At 32.0% G+C, this 16,958-nt stretch overlaps 1 protein-coding gene across 1 annotated transcript in view; it reads right to left on the bottom strand.

Moving 5' to 3' along the window:
- The window catches only part of LOC143239027 (protein turtle-like), a 212,590-nt gene that overhangs the window by 41,235 nt on the left and 154,397 nt on the right, over positions 1-16,958 (bottom strand). The window contains exons 6-7 of the mRNA XM_076479760.1: positions 11,035-11,325; positions 8,483-8,770 (exon numbers count right to left, since the gene is read on the bottom strand). Of these exons, the coding sequence (XP_076335875.1) occupies positions 8,483-8,770; positions 11,035-11,325 (579 nt within the window). The remainder of the gene's footprint in view (positions 1-8,482; positions 8,771-11,034; positions 11,326-16,958) is intronic.

Raw genomic sequence — 16,958 nt, 5'->3', positions numbered from 1 at the left:
CGCGAAGTGGCTCATTGTTAGGATCATAGTTACTTGAAATGGAACAAGAGGGTGAGTTAGTATCAAGTGCACAGATAACTCGCCATCGAATCATCAGAGGGTAATATAGATAAACATATCATTATTTTTTTTAGTAACAATCAAAGTTTCAAAATTAATATTGTATCTAATTTTCCTAATGTTGATTTACAATTATCAGTACTGAAAAGTTTTTAACACAATTACTGTTTCGCTTCATAAGTAATACTTACATCAAATATTATATTTTAATCTCTTTCTTATCAACAATACATTATGTTAATCTTACAAAGCTGGATTGTATTATTAAGCAATTTGCATGTGTTTTTTAACGAAGGCGGAGAGTGCTACGATAGTTCCTACCCATGAAACTTGACAGAGAGTAGTGTATGTTGCTAGAAGATTGCAGGTGACATCATAGTTCAAAAGCGACTTAACAGAGATATTCGTAGAAGCCATAGTTCTACAAAGTGAAACCAGCTGACGGATTGGAATGATGAGTGGGCAGATAGTTCATCATCTTCATAGTAACAATCAATGTCTTAAATTTAATATTTCATTTAATTTGCATAATGTTGTTTTGAAGCTATCACTACTAAGAAACCTTTATAGGTTTTTAAATTATATTAATTACATTAAACTTACATTAAATATGCTATTTAATCTCTACTTCTTACCAAGTTTATATTTTTGTTTATATTACAGTATGTTCGTCTTACAAAAGCGGATTGTGTTTTTGTAGGCACATGGTATTATTAAACGTCTGTAGGACTGCATACAGATTTCAACTCATCTCAGTTTATATTTATAGCTTTAATTTATATATTTAACTGAACAACGTGGGTTTTATAAAGGTGAGTAGTGTTTCTAGGTGGATGGCATTTCCTGGTGAATTGTGTTAACAAGGTTAGTGCTACTAAAGAGGATGACATAGTTATAAACAAAGTTCAGTAGAAGAGTCTAACTGAATGTAAAGTAATGAATAATTGGATGCTAATTGAAACGCACTAGACTTGTATGAAAGTTAATTTCATCTTGACCATACAGTATTTTATAATTCATACATGTTTCAGTTTGTGTTATTCCCAATTGTCGAAGGATATCGAGCTGTTAGGAGAATCTTTCCCTTTGGATAAATTTTAAGAACACAACCAAATGTAAGATGGACTATACTCTTATTGTTTTACATATCGAATCAGTGATACAATGAAGAAGTTAGATTATGTATAGATCTTGATAATTTATATTTGTAAAACAACAGTAGTTTTAAACTACACACACATACATATGTGAGTTCTAGATCTAGAACAGAAACTAGTGACTTCGTAACGTCCTCTTAAATCTTAAGAATGTCATAAATATACATTTACCTTTCTATATCGTTATTTCACGTACAAGATTAGATAAATTTGTTTTGTAGTGACTGCCAGTTTAGTGGCATACAAAATCTGTTATTTATTGTTGGACTTATACACATTGAATGTGAAGTGTATTCTGTAATGATGAACAGCATTTATAAAATTTGAAAGAATCGTCATTTATTTGCAGACCTCAAGAAGCAACAAAATTGACATATTTTGTTAAAAAATTTATAGATTTTGTTCTTAACAGCTTCAAACGTAGAATGTATGCACCTTATTTGTGATAAATATTCGATAAATTCTGATTTTTCTAACTTAAAGTTTTGCTAATCATTACATCAGTATGTGTGATATTTGAAGAGTCTGTGATTTTTACTTAGACAAAACTGACAATAGCATATTAGGCTATGGTGAAATCAAGGCTGATTTAAGTAACAAGGGGAAAAGTAAATATATAATGTTTCAGCAAAATAAGGGATAGTCCTGTTAGTTATGGGTTTCAAGTGTATGGTATGTTTTGCAGAATTTCTAAATGAAACAAAAACTTTCTGAAATCATATATCATAATCACATTGAGAAGTGAATGAGCCTTGTGTTTAATTTATGGTAATTTATTCTATTTCACTAATAACATGCTATATATAAGTATATGTGGCAGGTATTATTACACTGAGCTCTAGGTCAGTATTTTACAAACTCATGTGTTTACATAAATGGTACATAAGTGTAAATAAATTTTGAAGTTTTATTGGTAAACGTTTGAGTATGCTTCTTGAGTCTATGACCTTATATATACATTAATGACACCATATTGGGCTATGATAAAACATGAGTTTTATGTAAAAAATAAAAAATTAAGATTTGTTTTAGATATGTTCAAACATACTTGTTAGAACCTAACATACTTGAGATGTAAGTTATCATAAAAGACTAAGCTAAACACATATTTATCTGGCATTTGGTCTTTAATCTGAAAAAGAGTAGAATAAATTTGTTACTGAATTAATAATATCAGATGAGTGTAATTATATTTTCTGATTGACTCTGTCTAAACGTTTGACTGATTACTGTGTGTTATGTTCAGCTTAATCTTATTGAGTAGTGGGTACAGAATATTATTGTCGTGATGTATGATGAAATCAGCAAAATAACTACAAGAACCGCACACTAGTTTTTCGTTTATGAACTACATGAAAAATGTTTCATACCGGACTAAAACGAGCGAGTAGTAATATGGCCATAATGAACAAAAGTTGTATGAAAGCTAATCCATTATCTTATAAGTTAAGATCTTTATAGTATATGAGCGTATTTTGAAGTTTTGTCAATAAATCCTTCAGTATGCTTGTCAAGTCTGTGATTTTACGATGTTGTTGTAATGATAAACAGTAAATTTGTTGGATTTGCTAAACGATAATGAATTGCTACTTGATTTCAAATCAATGGTTCTTCTAAAATTATGACGGTTAACTCTTTTTTGGTTATAAACTATGTTCATTTGGGAAGAAATGTATTTGATGTTTTAGAGAACTATTATGATTAAATGTTGTAGTGTAAAAGAATTTTTAATTTGTTAATAAATAATTAGTATATATGTTTGAAAGTGACATGACTTTAGTCTTATACATATCATTACAAACTAAAAATAATATTTTTACCAAAAGCTGCATGTTTGTTTGTTACACACTACTATAATTCCAGTTCTTTTAATATTAACCTTTTATTCTACCAGTTTTGAGAGTGGACTGGTTATTTGACCAAATGACGATGTCTCTTGCCCTCTACATTTCCCAAAATCAGAGTTTATCGAGCCTGTCAGAAGTCTTAGTATTATAGTCTTAGGCAAATATATTATTTTGGATGTGTCAGTAACCGGGTTGACATAAAGTTTCAAGCCTGCAAGGAAAAAGCTCTATTCATAGATTAACAAAGATATCTACAGGAAGGTAAGAATAGTAATAGTTAAGAATAACTATTTACATAGATACTTTAACTTTAGAGGAATAAATCTTATAAAGCCAAACATAAAATCATTGTATATCATTTAGGGACTAATTAGCATCCTTTTCAGGGCGAATAGATGTGTTATACAGTATATTTATTATAAAAAAGAATAAGCAATAAGTGTTTTATATACAAAACACCATGAAATGGAAAACGTATGTCATGCAAACTTAATATAGGAGATATACTATAACCAGTAAGTTAAATGCTTGGTAAATTGATACTTAAAACACAATCAGCTATACTAACTGTCTCATTCAATTTTAATAAACGTCATGCATAATGTATCATAAAATTCATTCATGACAGATAATTTTAAAGGTATATAAAGTGAATTACTTGATATGTTATCAAATAATGGATATATTACGAGCGTTTTTATCACACATATTAACATATATAACAGTGTTATAATAGTTGTTTCACTAAAACAGTAGTTATACTTGCAGCATTTTAGGATATAAAATTAAATCAAGAATATGTAATTCTATGTTGAGACACACAATGATGAGCACATCATCTTATTTAGCAATCCATTTATAGAAATACCATCCATTCTAGCAACACTACCAATAGTAACGTAATTTGCCAAGTAATACCATCTACCTATATAACTTCAGTAATACCATCTGTCTTCGTAACACATATGCAATTCATTTAAATATATTAATGAAAACTAGTAACATAATTTGAAACACAATATACAAACACTATTGTCCCTCACTGGCACAGCAGTACGTCTGCAGACTTACAACGCTAGAAATTGGGTTTCAATACTCATGGTGGGCAGAGCACAGATAGCCCAATGGATAGATTTATGCTTATCTTCTAACAAATAAACAAGGAAATACCATCCGCGTTTGTAAAACACATATAATAAAGTTAAATATGTAAAAGAAAACTATAAACATAAGTTTAGACAAGTTTAAATAGGTATAGAAATGTAATATCACCATTCGCCTATAGACCCTTGCCAATACTGTCTGCTTTCATAAAACACATTGAATATGTGTAATAGTAAGACAATCTGCCTACACCAACACTACCCTCAGTAATACTGTCCAACTATAGTAAAAGATCTTCTGGCATCAAACTATGACATTATTAATCTTCTAATGAAGCAATGCCTTCTGGTGTCACTTCGTGAAACTGTGACATCACCCCTAGTAACGCGCCTTCTAGTACCTTTTCTTAGAACTATGACTCCTAGGAACATATTCTCTGTTGAGTAACAATTAAGATATGATGTCTCACAACATCTCTTAGAATTGCACTCTCTGACCACAGCAACTTCTGTTATTAAGTGACATATGAAGTACAGTAACATTACATGCCTTTGTAAAACATACATAATATGACTAGCAAAACCATTTGCTTTGTAACACCATCTGTTTATACAAACTCTATCCTTAGTAATACCATCCGACGATAGAACGTCAGCAAAATGTTTGCTTATATTACCTTGTTAACATCATCCAGGTATAGAATCTCCTTTTGTAAAACAAAGATACAAGCAAAAACAATAAAACTGATAATAATGATATTAAAATAGTAGGTTTGATGTAAGTTTTACTTATAAAGCAAAACTGTAATTGCAATAAAAACATTTCAGCATGTAACAACATTATGCAAATTATATAAACAATTAATTTTAAGATTTTGATTGTTACTATAAAGATGCTGATGTATTACCGTCTAAGTGGTTTTGTGGAGAACTATCTGTGTGCTTATGATATAAGTGTAACATATGGTTCACTTTCGTGGAACTATGACCGTTGCAACGAGCCCTGTTGTTCCACTGCATGGAACAATGACGTATGTATTTACGTAAAAATTATGTAATCCTCATGTGTCGGCAAAATTTGCATATCATGTAACTCCCAGGCTCCATCCTTTGATTTACACTCATCTGGCAACCCTCCACTGAGGTGGCATACTTTGGGTACCAGGATATTTCAATAACTATTAGTATTATTCAAAGACACACGGAAAAGAAATTGAAAGTTTTGACCCAAAAATAAGTGAATGGGGTCAAAAGATATAAAATGGTGAATGTTTGTATTCTGTCTAGAAAGGATGCTGCTGTGTACATAAGACGTTTCTTCATATGAAAATAAATTAAAAAATTACTTTAGATGTTTGATCACTGGAATTGAATGTAGATTATATTTCTATTTTAATATTTTAACTTTTTATGGAATTACCTGCGGAAAACAGAAACAAAAAGGAAATATACTACCGCAAATGTTAAAAATCACTACCATTTCCTCATCGTTTATCATAGTGTTAAACACATAGTTTCTAGGTTTCAAACTAGATGTTAGCAAATGAAAACATCTTAATACAGTAATTGATAATATATTAAATTAATTAAGCAATATCAGTTTAGGGATTTTTGAAATTCGGCTGTAGTCAATAGTCAAGAAGTCCATGTGGGTATGATAAGGGAAAATGATACAGTACTATTATGGACTATTTTTTATTGTTATTAAGAACAAGAATAATAATTTTGATATCTTAGAAATAAAGATGGTTAGTAGGTAAATATGTTTTAAATATTTATAATCTTAAATTCATTAAAAATCTAATAACAGATAAAAAGTGCAATAATCATCTAGCTATTCAAAGTCATCTTTATTAACCCAAGAATGCGCGCAATATGGTCAGAATTAGACGTGGGACGAGTGTCTTTCATTATTTAATTTAAACATAAGCCAGTCTGTCTTTCGGAAAATATTCTTACTTCTTTATTACCTCGTTTCTTATCACTAATAAATTTAGTTTGTCAACCTGTATGGTAATTTTTTGAAAGCAAAGATTGATCAATGGTTTATACTTCACCCAGGGTTCACCGGCACCTTAAATCGACACTGCCTCAGTGGTATCTTTAGATCGAAAGTAATTCATTTTTTGTATTTTATAACACGTAATAATTATAAAACAAAGCCACATGTATATGAAAAAAGTTTTAAATAATCGAAACACGACATTTATATAGTTACTCTTCATTATGTTCACATAGATTTCTTGACATTTGAACTCTGTATGTAATATATTTTCAAATTATATTGATAAAACATTCTGAAGACATTTTTCTCTTAAAACCTAGTTCGAACAATGATAATTGTGGACTTAACGTTATGGTGAGAATGTCCGTGTTTTCTTATAATAAAGCCACATCGGGCGATCTGTTGTGTCTACCAATGGAATCAAAACCTCCTGATTTTAGCGTAGAAAGTTCGAAAACTTACTCTGTCTCACTGTAGAACGTACGGTACAAAATTCCAGCTTTTCTTCGGATTTTTTCAGAAATATATTATTGTAAAAATTCAAAATATTCAAATAATTTGATTTCAATTTCGAGCTATGCTAATCGAAGACTATCTGAGATAAATATCATTAATTTATCAGTAATAGACTAGGTTGTTGTTGTTTTGAATTAAGCACAAAGCTACACAATAGGCTATCTGTGCTCTGCCCACCACGGGTATCGAAACCTGGTTTTAGCGTTGTAAGTCCGCGGACTGAGCCACTGGGAGGCAATAAACGATGAGGAAGGCAACTATTCAACAACAACAACCACCAGCTCGTGGGATACTCATTTACAAATGAAAAGTGGGATTAACAATCACTTATACTGCCTTCATGGCTGAAAGGAATATAAGGTTTACTGACGGAGATTCGAACCTATGACCCAAAGATTGTGAATAGAGCTCTCTAACCAACAAACCATGGAAGGCTCAGATCCGTATAGAAACACAATCTACTAGTTTTGTTATAAGTTGAAAAGTGACAGATGTTATGGACAAAAGGGTAAACGTCCTTAATTTTGTTTTTGTTAACCCCATCGACTAATTTTTTTCTAAGTACTTTAACGGGGCTCTAACTGAATATTAATTTACATATTGACTTATGGTCAGTGAACTTGCCAGATCTCCTTTAGTTATCAGTTCATTTTTTCAAATTATATTGTCTTACGTTAATCACAAGTGTGTAAATGTCTTCTGTTTACCTGCGGGCCTCGAGTTCGAATCCTAAGATGCTCACACTTTGAGTCGAGGGGATGTTATAATGTGACTGTCAATCTCACCATTTGCAAGTAGCCCACGAGTAGGCAGTGGGTGGTACTGACTAGAAGCTTTAACTTTAGTCTATTACTTCTAAATTAGGGTTTACTATGGCATGCAGACCACGAAAGTTTTGCGTGCAATTCAGTAAACAAACAAATTATATATTTCCTCATCGATTCGTTAATTGTGTTATAGTTAATGACAACAGTCTTATGATTGATTCAATTTGTTCCCTCTGTTTGTTTACGGACTTATAACGCTAAACTTTGGAGTTCTATTCCATACAGACGACAGAAAGCATCAACCCATTGTATATCTTTGCAATAAAGCGGAAACAATCTTATAAAATTATTTTTTCGAAGAGAGCTGTGGTTAAAATGATTTTCTAAGTTTAGACTTTTCAGTTCATTTTGTTGTATTTAAAGGTAAACTTTATTAGTCTTGTACCATTACAGTTATTTTAACTGAATATTACTTAGTGTATTTTGTTGTGGTCTTGCTCAGTGCTACAAATAATCTATTTTATTTCATAAATGTCAGGTAAGACAAATATTAGAGTGAACCTAGTTCTTAAAATCCTAATATTTACTTGTTACTGATGAATTAATTACATTTTATTTAGATTTCTACAAAGAAGATATTAAAACAATTTTAAAAGTATAACTTAAAATACAGAAAATAATAGATTTCTTTTTAAATAAAACAAAAATGCGTGTTTTTGAACAAGCTCATAATTATTTTGGGATAATATTTAAACCAATCAAGCAACTTTCAACAAGCAAAAATCAAGGTGTTTGATTCCCGTTAGTGAGCACAACAGCTAGTCCGATGTGGCTATGCTATAAGAAGAACACACACACACACACATACACTTCCCATTTTATCTTCATATCTCATCTGCAGTGATAACTTATATTTGCTAAAAAGGTGACACCTATATACAATAACATGTTTCAGTTTTAATCTATAATTTAGCACGCTGTTACGAGTAACGAATGTTTAGAGTACACAACAGGTTCTCATACTCACCTGCAGGAACTATAGTAAAAACACAAGGAATGATCTGAATACCAATATTGTTCGTTCCCCAACAAAATAGGTTTCCAAAATCATCCTCTGTCCGGGGTATGTAGGTTGCAATACTCTCTGTCTGATCGCTGGTGTATTGTATTGTGTCTGAATGTTTCGTAGTGGTGTTAAATCTCCAGTGAAAAGTTACATCTGATGGGTCAGCATCTAACCGACACAAAACTTCAACTGCGTCGTTTATCGCCACGCCGTATGTAGTTTTTTGATTAAGATCACACCGAGGGACATCTTTGAGAAAAATAAACGGAAAAGAGTTTGAACTTCTGTGAGCAAAACTTCAAAAATGATGAACAAGAACGACAACATAGAATTATTGGTTTGTCGTAAGAAAACACTAAAATCTCTATGTGCCTAACTGTGGTTTTGCGTGATGTTTTTTGTACATTAAACACACGTATTTTCTAAAAGATGAAAAATGGAAAGTTTGAAGAACTTCGTACTTTCAACATTAACTTACTATACATTTTTCAAAAGTAGGAAGACTCATGCTGGTATTGAGTTGTAACAAATGCACGCGATGCTTCAAGTAGACGAAAAACTAACGAAAAAAAACAGAACTTTTAATAGAACTATTTTTCTATGTTATTTAAACGAGCAAGAAATAAGAATTACAGAACTTATTTTTTAATTTTGTTGTTTAAATCATAAATCCAATCCACTATTTCTTTAAAAGCATAATCAATATACACCATTACAATAATTAGATTTCTTGCATACAATCAAGATACCAAGCTAATGTAATTGAATAGAATCATTTATTAAAAAGTCTGACGTTAGTATGATGGTACGTAAGTGGTACTGAACACGTACAAAATAATCACATATATTGTATTGTTAATGTAGGCAAGCGATATCGTATGTTGTTTCTTTCATAAAAGGACTGAACAATTTATTTTCGAAGGAAATTAATTCCTGTTAAATTTAACATACGTTTCACTTTTTTATGCATGTATTTTATTCCTGAAAGAAGAAGAATACGCGTGTAAGATATTTTCATATTTTATACAAGAAAAAATATTTAAACGGTTTCATTGATATTATTCCAAAATGAAGAAACGTTTGGAGCGAAATTTAAATGTTCTGATATGTCGTAATAACACTTCCAATTACGTTGTCGTATTTTCTTTCGTTATTTTGATAAAGATGTTATTTATTTATTTTCTGTTTTAAAATATAGTTATTTTCATATAAGGTTTATGAACTCGAATTTCGCACAAAGCTACTCGAGGGCTATCTGTGCTAGCCGTCCCTAATTTAGTAGCGTAAGACTAGAGGGAAGGCAGCTAGTCATCACCACCCACCGCCAACTCTTGGGCTACTCTTTTACCAACGAAAAGTGGGATTGACCGTCACATTATAACGCCCTCACGGCTGGGAGGGCGAGCATGTTTGGCGCGACTCGGGCGCGAACCCGCGACCCTCAGATTACGAAGCGCACGCCTTAACGCGCTAGGCCATGCCAGGCCCCTACCCTAATGAAGAAATATTTGTACGAAACTACCAAATACTAAAATGAGGATTAATTTCAAGAAAAGTGTTAGACAAGTATATAACAGTGACGATTATGGTGAAATATGTTGGTTTCATTTTAAACAAATCTTTTTTTTTTGGTTAAAGCATAAAAGTTCTTTTTTTTTCTACTATTCCAACTAGTCATAAAAATGGCACTTCAAAAGCAAGATAGGATTATCACTGATTTTAAAACATTATATGTTGCAATTTTGCTGAATTCTAACATTACCGAAATGTTACAAGCTCGGACGCAACCATATTGCCATTGCGTTGACGTACGACAGAACAAGTAACTTTTATAGGTTACTAACACCGTCGTACATACTACATGCGACTACTGACTTTTCCAGAGATTTTGTATTTAGCTACAGAACTCTGACAGACTGGTTAAGCCAGCATATTCTACTACAAAATGTGTAATTCATTCTATTATATTGAAATGTGTTCAATATAATCATAACACACTTATCTTTAAAATCATTAGCAAACAAATGTACTAAAGGTTATATTACACAGCAATAAAATGAACATTTATCGCCGTATTTTGTATAAGATATTACTTTGAAACATGTCTTGAGATATTCTTCTCATTGTTCTAATCCTCGATTAGCTTCTGTAATGCGTGTAGAATATAAATACTATATTGCATTTTCACTTATTGCTGACTAGCAACTTCATCATACACTGCAAATCGATGGTTTATGTGCAAAGTGAACATAAGGAATGTTAGTAAAACACACACAAACATATATATGTATCAACAGCTTCTGTATAGTGTTTGTTATAATTACGTTACCAGGGAGTTTTGTTAATAGCAAATGTGAAGAGAAAGTGAATATGTCGGTTATTTAGGGCGCTTCAGATATGATGTATACGTGTATGCACTTATATGAGGCTCACATTACACACGTTAAGTAGTCTTCTAATATTGGCAAACTGGTATCGGAAGAATAAAAAGATGATATTATACACTAACGTACACTTAACCTTCAGAAAGATCTCATTGCTGACACCTGGACCTTCCACGTTATGTGCAGAGCAGGAGTAACGCCCTCTAAATTCACGTCGTACGTGATGTATGACGAGAGTTTGGTTGGTAATGATGATGCCTATGGAGGTGTTGGATGTCAGAGAACGTCCTTCAAAGTGCCAAAATACTTGAGAAGCCCAAGGGTTTGCTCGAATGTGACATTCGAAAAAAACATCGTCACCTTCTTTAACCTTTTCCGCTTTTCTGTTGGCTCCCAGTTCAAGTGAGATTTGAGGTTTATCTAACAGAATATTTCAATTATTATTTAGATAGCTGATTATCGCGTAATAACAATGCATAATTTAACTACCATTCTAATAACATATAAATAACTGACTACTATACTTTGCAAAATGTAAAAAAAATCGTATTGTAAACACACTATGAAACAACAAAAATATACAGCCAATTGTTTCATAATTACAATTTTTGCTGACGGTTTATGAGCGATTCATGCTTTGATGCTGAAAACGAGTTACAGTTTTCGTATTATTCATTACTGATCCTAAATTATCATATAAACTCAGTATAAAATTATAGTATTCAACTACTTTACTGTTACGTCATGGAACAAGCTAGTTTTTATATAACACAATTTAATTTCGTTTGACTAAACAATAAATATTTATACGTGCAACTAAAGTTATGCAAGTTCTTTATAGAATTATAAATATTCGAGCTTACAAAATCGAATATATATGTACAATACTGTAATAAATGCATGAAAAACAAAACCGAATTTGTTATGACCATAAAACCGAATATTTTTTTTTTTAAATATAATGACAATGAAATTCGTTCACCTACAAAACGATAAAATCTTATAATCCGAGAACTTTCGAAAAGTAGAAATTTATTCTTCAAGGGTAAACTATTATAGCACTACATATTCTTACGACAAGAAATCTTATTAGTATTTTAATCATTATTTCTGTCTCGTATTCCCTGAATACATAAGAAAATCACCTTAATAAGAAAATAAAACTGTCTTAGCTTAAGCTTAACTCCTCTTTTTCAAATTTTAAAGCTACCTCCTTTCGCACATTGTCTTAAAAATAGAACACAAAGAAATCAGTTTTTTTTATCCTTTCGATCTTCAATTTGGTACTCAGGGGATCCTAACCTTTCTCTATAACAACGAACTATTCCATTCTTAGATTCATCCTGGTAATTCTGCTTTTAATCCTTTGCTATAAAACAGTATTCATTCTTATTTATTATAAAGCAGAACTGTGCATATCATTCCAAGTGAAACCTGACGAGTAATTTATTTCGATAAGTATCTGGTAGAAATACAGATGAACACTGCAAGTTACACATGCCAGGTGACAACTCTTTTAGTCATTTTTAAAAGAATGACCATCAAGGAGAAATAGAACGTTTCTTGCTTTGTGGAATGTTTTGTGACATGACAGTTTTATTAACCGTCAAAACCTTTACAGCAGCACCAGTTTATTGAACAATACATTAGGCTGTTACACGCCTTTACGTGTCACACTTAAACAGGTTACGTAGCATGTGTATTACAAAATAATCAACTACTATAAAACATATGTAGCTTTAAACTGTGAATACAACTGCACTTAATAGATATCTCTCTTATGTCTGAAAAGAATATTGCCTATAGATGTTTGAAAATTAAGCAATAAAGTATGGTATTACATGACCATTCGTTATCCATTATTTGATGGTGGTTCCTCTTTGTTAACTGTAGACAGATGTAAAAGCTATGTTAAAACAACTATTAGAAAAAAAATTAATGGTGTTGATGTAACAAATATTCTAACATGATACTTTTTTGGGGACCATAGTGGCACAGCGGTACATCTGTATTCACAACACTTGCCTCCGGGTTTAGATACCCTTGGTGGGCAGAGCTCAGATAGCCCAATGTGTTGCTTTGTGCTTACCTTCAAACGAACAAAACCTTTGTATAATGTATCTATGTAGCATTAGAGGTTGTATCTTTTTATTTGTGCGTGCTTTTTTAAAGACTTGCTACTAAAATAAATGAGCCTTGAAATCCAAAATTATTAAACTTTCCTTTATGCGAAACAAGGTTGGATAGTTTGTATAGAACAAGTGATATTTTCTTTGCTGGAGGATTGATGCGCAATCTTTATAAATTTATGACATACTTATTGAGCAGAAGGTGTTTAAAGAAATAAATATATTCTATTGTTGAGGACAGAAAGGAAATAAAACCATAAAAACAAAAGTTGAAAACGAAAAGTATCGTAGAGACAAACTGTGCGAAACACTAGATATGTACGTTAATGTGCATGTGTGACTTTCCTATTTTATGCTACAAATATATATAATAAAAGGACATGTTTGTCGGTCTGTATGTGACTGCCAATACTCCAGTAAAAGAAAGAACCTACAAACCTGAAATTTTGCACATATACAAAGTAAACAATGAGGGTTTGCACTTGGGTATTCTTACTCTTCCATGTCTTGTGCACGGACGCAAGCGCATCTGTTTAATGAGGTAAGCTTGTAAAACCCAACAGGTTATAATATGTTATAATATTATATAATACCATCAAGAGCAAAGAACATAGAAACTTGAAATTTTGAACCCATACCAAGTGGAATTTGTGTGAGTGTGCACTTGGTTTATTACTTATCTATGTGTATGCGCATCTTTTTATGCGATAAACTGCATAGAGAAAACGTGACTATTATAGCTTCAAGACGAAATAATTTAGAAACCTAAAATTTTACATCCATATTAAGTGGACCCTGAAGACGTGCACCTGGGTATTATTACTTATCATTGTGCTTGCGCGCATGCGCATCATTTTATATGGCAAGATAGCAAAAAAAAAAAAACAATAGAAAAAAGTATGATCACTATATTTCTAAGAGGAAAGAACTTAGACACCTAAAATTCTGCATTCATACGAAGTGGACCTTGAGGGTGTGCATCCGAGTATTACTTATTCACATGCATGCGCATCTTTTTAATGAGACAAACTATCGAAAAATCTTACAAAGCAGAAACGATTCTTTATATGACAATTTCTAATATAGTTTTGTTTGTTTGGGAATTTCGCACAAAGCTACTCGAGAGCTATCTGTGCTAGCCGTCCCTAATTTAGCAGTGTAAGACTAGAGGGAAGGCAGCTAGTCATCACCACCCACCGCCAACTCTTGGGCTACTTTTTTACCAACGAATAGTGGGATTGACCGTAACATTATACACCCCCACGGCTGGGAGGGCGAGCATGTTTAGCGCGACGTGGGCGCGAACCCGCGACCCTCGGATTACGAGTCGCACGCCTTACGTGCCAGGCCTTCTAATACAGAGGAAAGCCAGTGCGTTTTACTAACAATACGTTCCAACAACGACTTTTATGTCAAGTTGCTTGGCAATAAAAGTATAAAGGCTACACTTTTATGCTAAAATTGATTAGGAATACACTCTGACATAGTTTTCTAGAATGTATTAACCTAATAGCTCGAGCGTCGTCGGCTATAATCACTTGTATATATTAATAATAAATAGTAATTGTGTGTGCTTGTATGCGTAATTTTAATTTCGAAGCTAAACAAATGATATATATATATGTGTGTGTGTGTGTGTGTGTCTATACTGCAGTCATAATTTCTGCACAACGTTGTGAAACTGTGCAGGAAAAACCTTAATTACAGGTTTGTTGTAAAAAACTAAAACGGCGGTACGGCTACACCGTATAATAAATTTAACCTTTATTTGCAAAGCTCATATGTTGAAGGAAAAGGAAGAAGAAAAAAAAAGAGCGTCTACAACCAATTATAAGAAAGTAGATGCTCCTAATGAAGGATAATTATAAAAGTAAAATTAAAAGTGTATTAGAATGAAGCTACTTAGGGTCACAGGTAAAAGTTGTCTGTTGAATATAATATATCAGTTCCCATCATAATCACATATATTATGAACAACACAATGTAATAAAAACGTAAAATGTCCAAGTTGAAAATTTCTGCTATTAAACAAGTGAAAAATAGAATTAGAAAACTTATCTCCAAGATAAAGACAAAGAACTAATAAGTTCATCCAATAAACCATCCCGAAGAATATACTGTTAAATAATATGCTCAGTTATGTGCATAATCTTAAATATCTTCGAATTCTACCTATTACGCCTTTGGCAAATACAAAAGATAAACTGGGTTTGCGTAAAAGCAGACATGATTAAACTGAAGAAATATATATTTTAAAGCGATAAAAATCACTCTATTTCTGACCATTACAGATACAGACAACTCTTCCACTTCTCTTGCTTTCAGGTTTCAGTAACATTTTATAATACGTATCATCAAATATTTTAAAATCGTCAGCTTACCAAAAGTTCTACATTTAGAAGAAAGAAAGTATTCTTCTTTATTAGAAATTCTGCATAATCTAAGTAACTGAGAGATCATATTACTATGAAATGAAATAAATCCATAAATGTGAAAAACATTCTTGCCTTATATATATATGTGTGTGTGTAAATACTTTTTTCATTTTAGCTGCACCATTTTTTTTTTTCATGCCTGAAGCGAAGCCATGTGTTTGTTTACCAGATATCACAGTATTTATTTTTCAATTTGACAACATATTTTCTCGTTATCAGATGCTTTGATTATTTAAGCTACTTAATCTACTGCAAGTTAAAATAAATTAATCTGAGTTTAGGGCGTATTTTATATAAAAACTTTCGTAAAAAGAAATTTGTAAATTTAAAACATTAGATTGTTTTTTTTTTAATTTCGCGTAAAGCTACTCGAGCGATATCTGCGCTAGCCGTCCCTAATTTAGCAGTGTAACACTAGAGGGAAGGCAGCTAGTCATCACCACCCACCGCCAACTCTTGGGCTACTTTTTTTACCAACGAATAGTGGGATTGATCGTCACTTTAACGCCCCCACAGCTTGGAGGGCGAGCATGTTTGGTGCTACCGGGATTCGAACCCGCGACCCTGGAATTAGAAGTCGAACGCCTTAACACGCTAGGCCATGTTGGGCCTAAAATATTACAAGAAGAATGCCTAGAGACATCAGATAATTTGTTCATTATGAATTGATCTTCACCTTATATTAATTATTAATTATTTGGCTTTATCCAGAAGCTAAAAAGAGTTAATGACATTCGCAAACTTAATAGTAATTTTAAATTTAGTGCCTTTAATTCTGAACAAAACGAAAAGGCTAGCGACGATTAATACAGTTTTTGCTCTTACTACCAATTTATTTAGGGTAACAGACTTAGTCATCGGTCTTTAACCAACAAATTTGGGATCAAATACGTTGGCAATAGTTCAAAATATTTTTTTATTCAATGGTATTCCTATAAGACACACATTTCCTGCATAATCGTTCACAGAACAATTTCAGTTTAACAAAAAGTAAAGTTATTTATTTCTATTCCTTAGGTGTGTTTCAAATAACTTAAAAAACTTGGTTCAGGATGGCTAAAAGCACATTTTCCAAAGCTCCCAAGTTTTGAACTCAAACTAGGTGACGAATTATTTACTCTTTTTCAAATAAATATCCAAAATATAATATCCTGGTTATACGTAGAAAAGTGATTTCAATGTTTGAACATATTTTTACACAGGAAAATCAGGCAGAGAAAACAATGTTAGATTAAACAAGCATCATAACCGCTTTCATGTTCTCGACCACGTGAAACTGGCTAATCGTAAGTTAAATTTTTATTATGCTTATCTCATTCACAAAAAAATAATATGAAAATTAATGAATCATTATTTATCAACTAACTACACTCACTCATCATTAAGTATCAAGATTTTCAACTTTGCTTTAATATCCTATACGCCACCATACTGAAACGTGCTTCCAGATATTATATCACCTTCTGTCTTAGTTGTTGCATAATGATAT

The sequence above is a fragment of the Tachypleus tridentatus genome, chromosome 13 (genome assembly GCF_004210375.1).
Source record: "Tachypleus tridentatus isolate NWPU-2018 chromosome 13, ASM421037v1, whole genome shotgun sequence".
Classification (NCBI taxonomy): Eukaryota; Metazoa; Arthropoda; class Merostomata; order Xiphosura; family Limulidae; genus Tachypleus; species Tachypleus tridentatus.
This window is presented reverse-complemented; position numbering and strand designations above follow the sequence as displayed.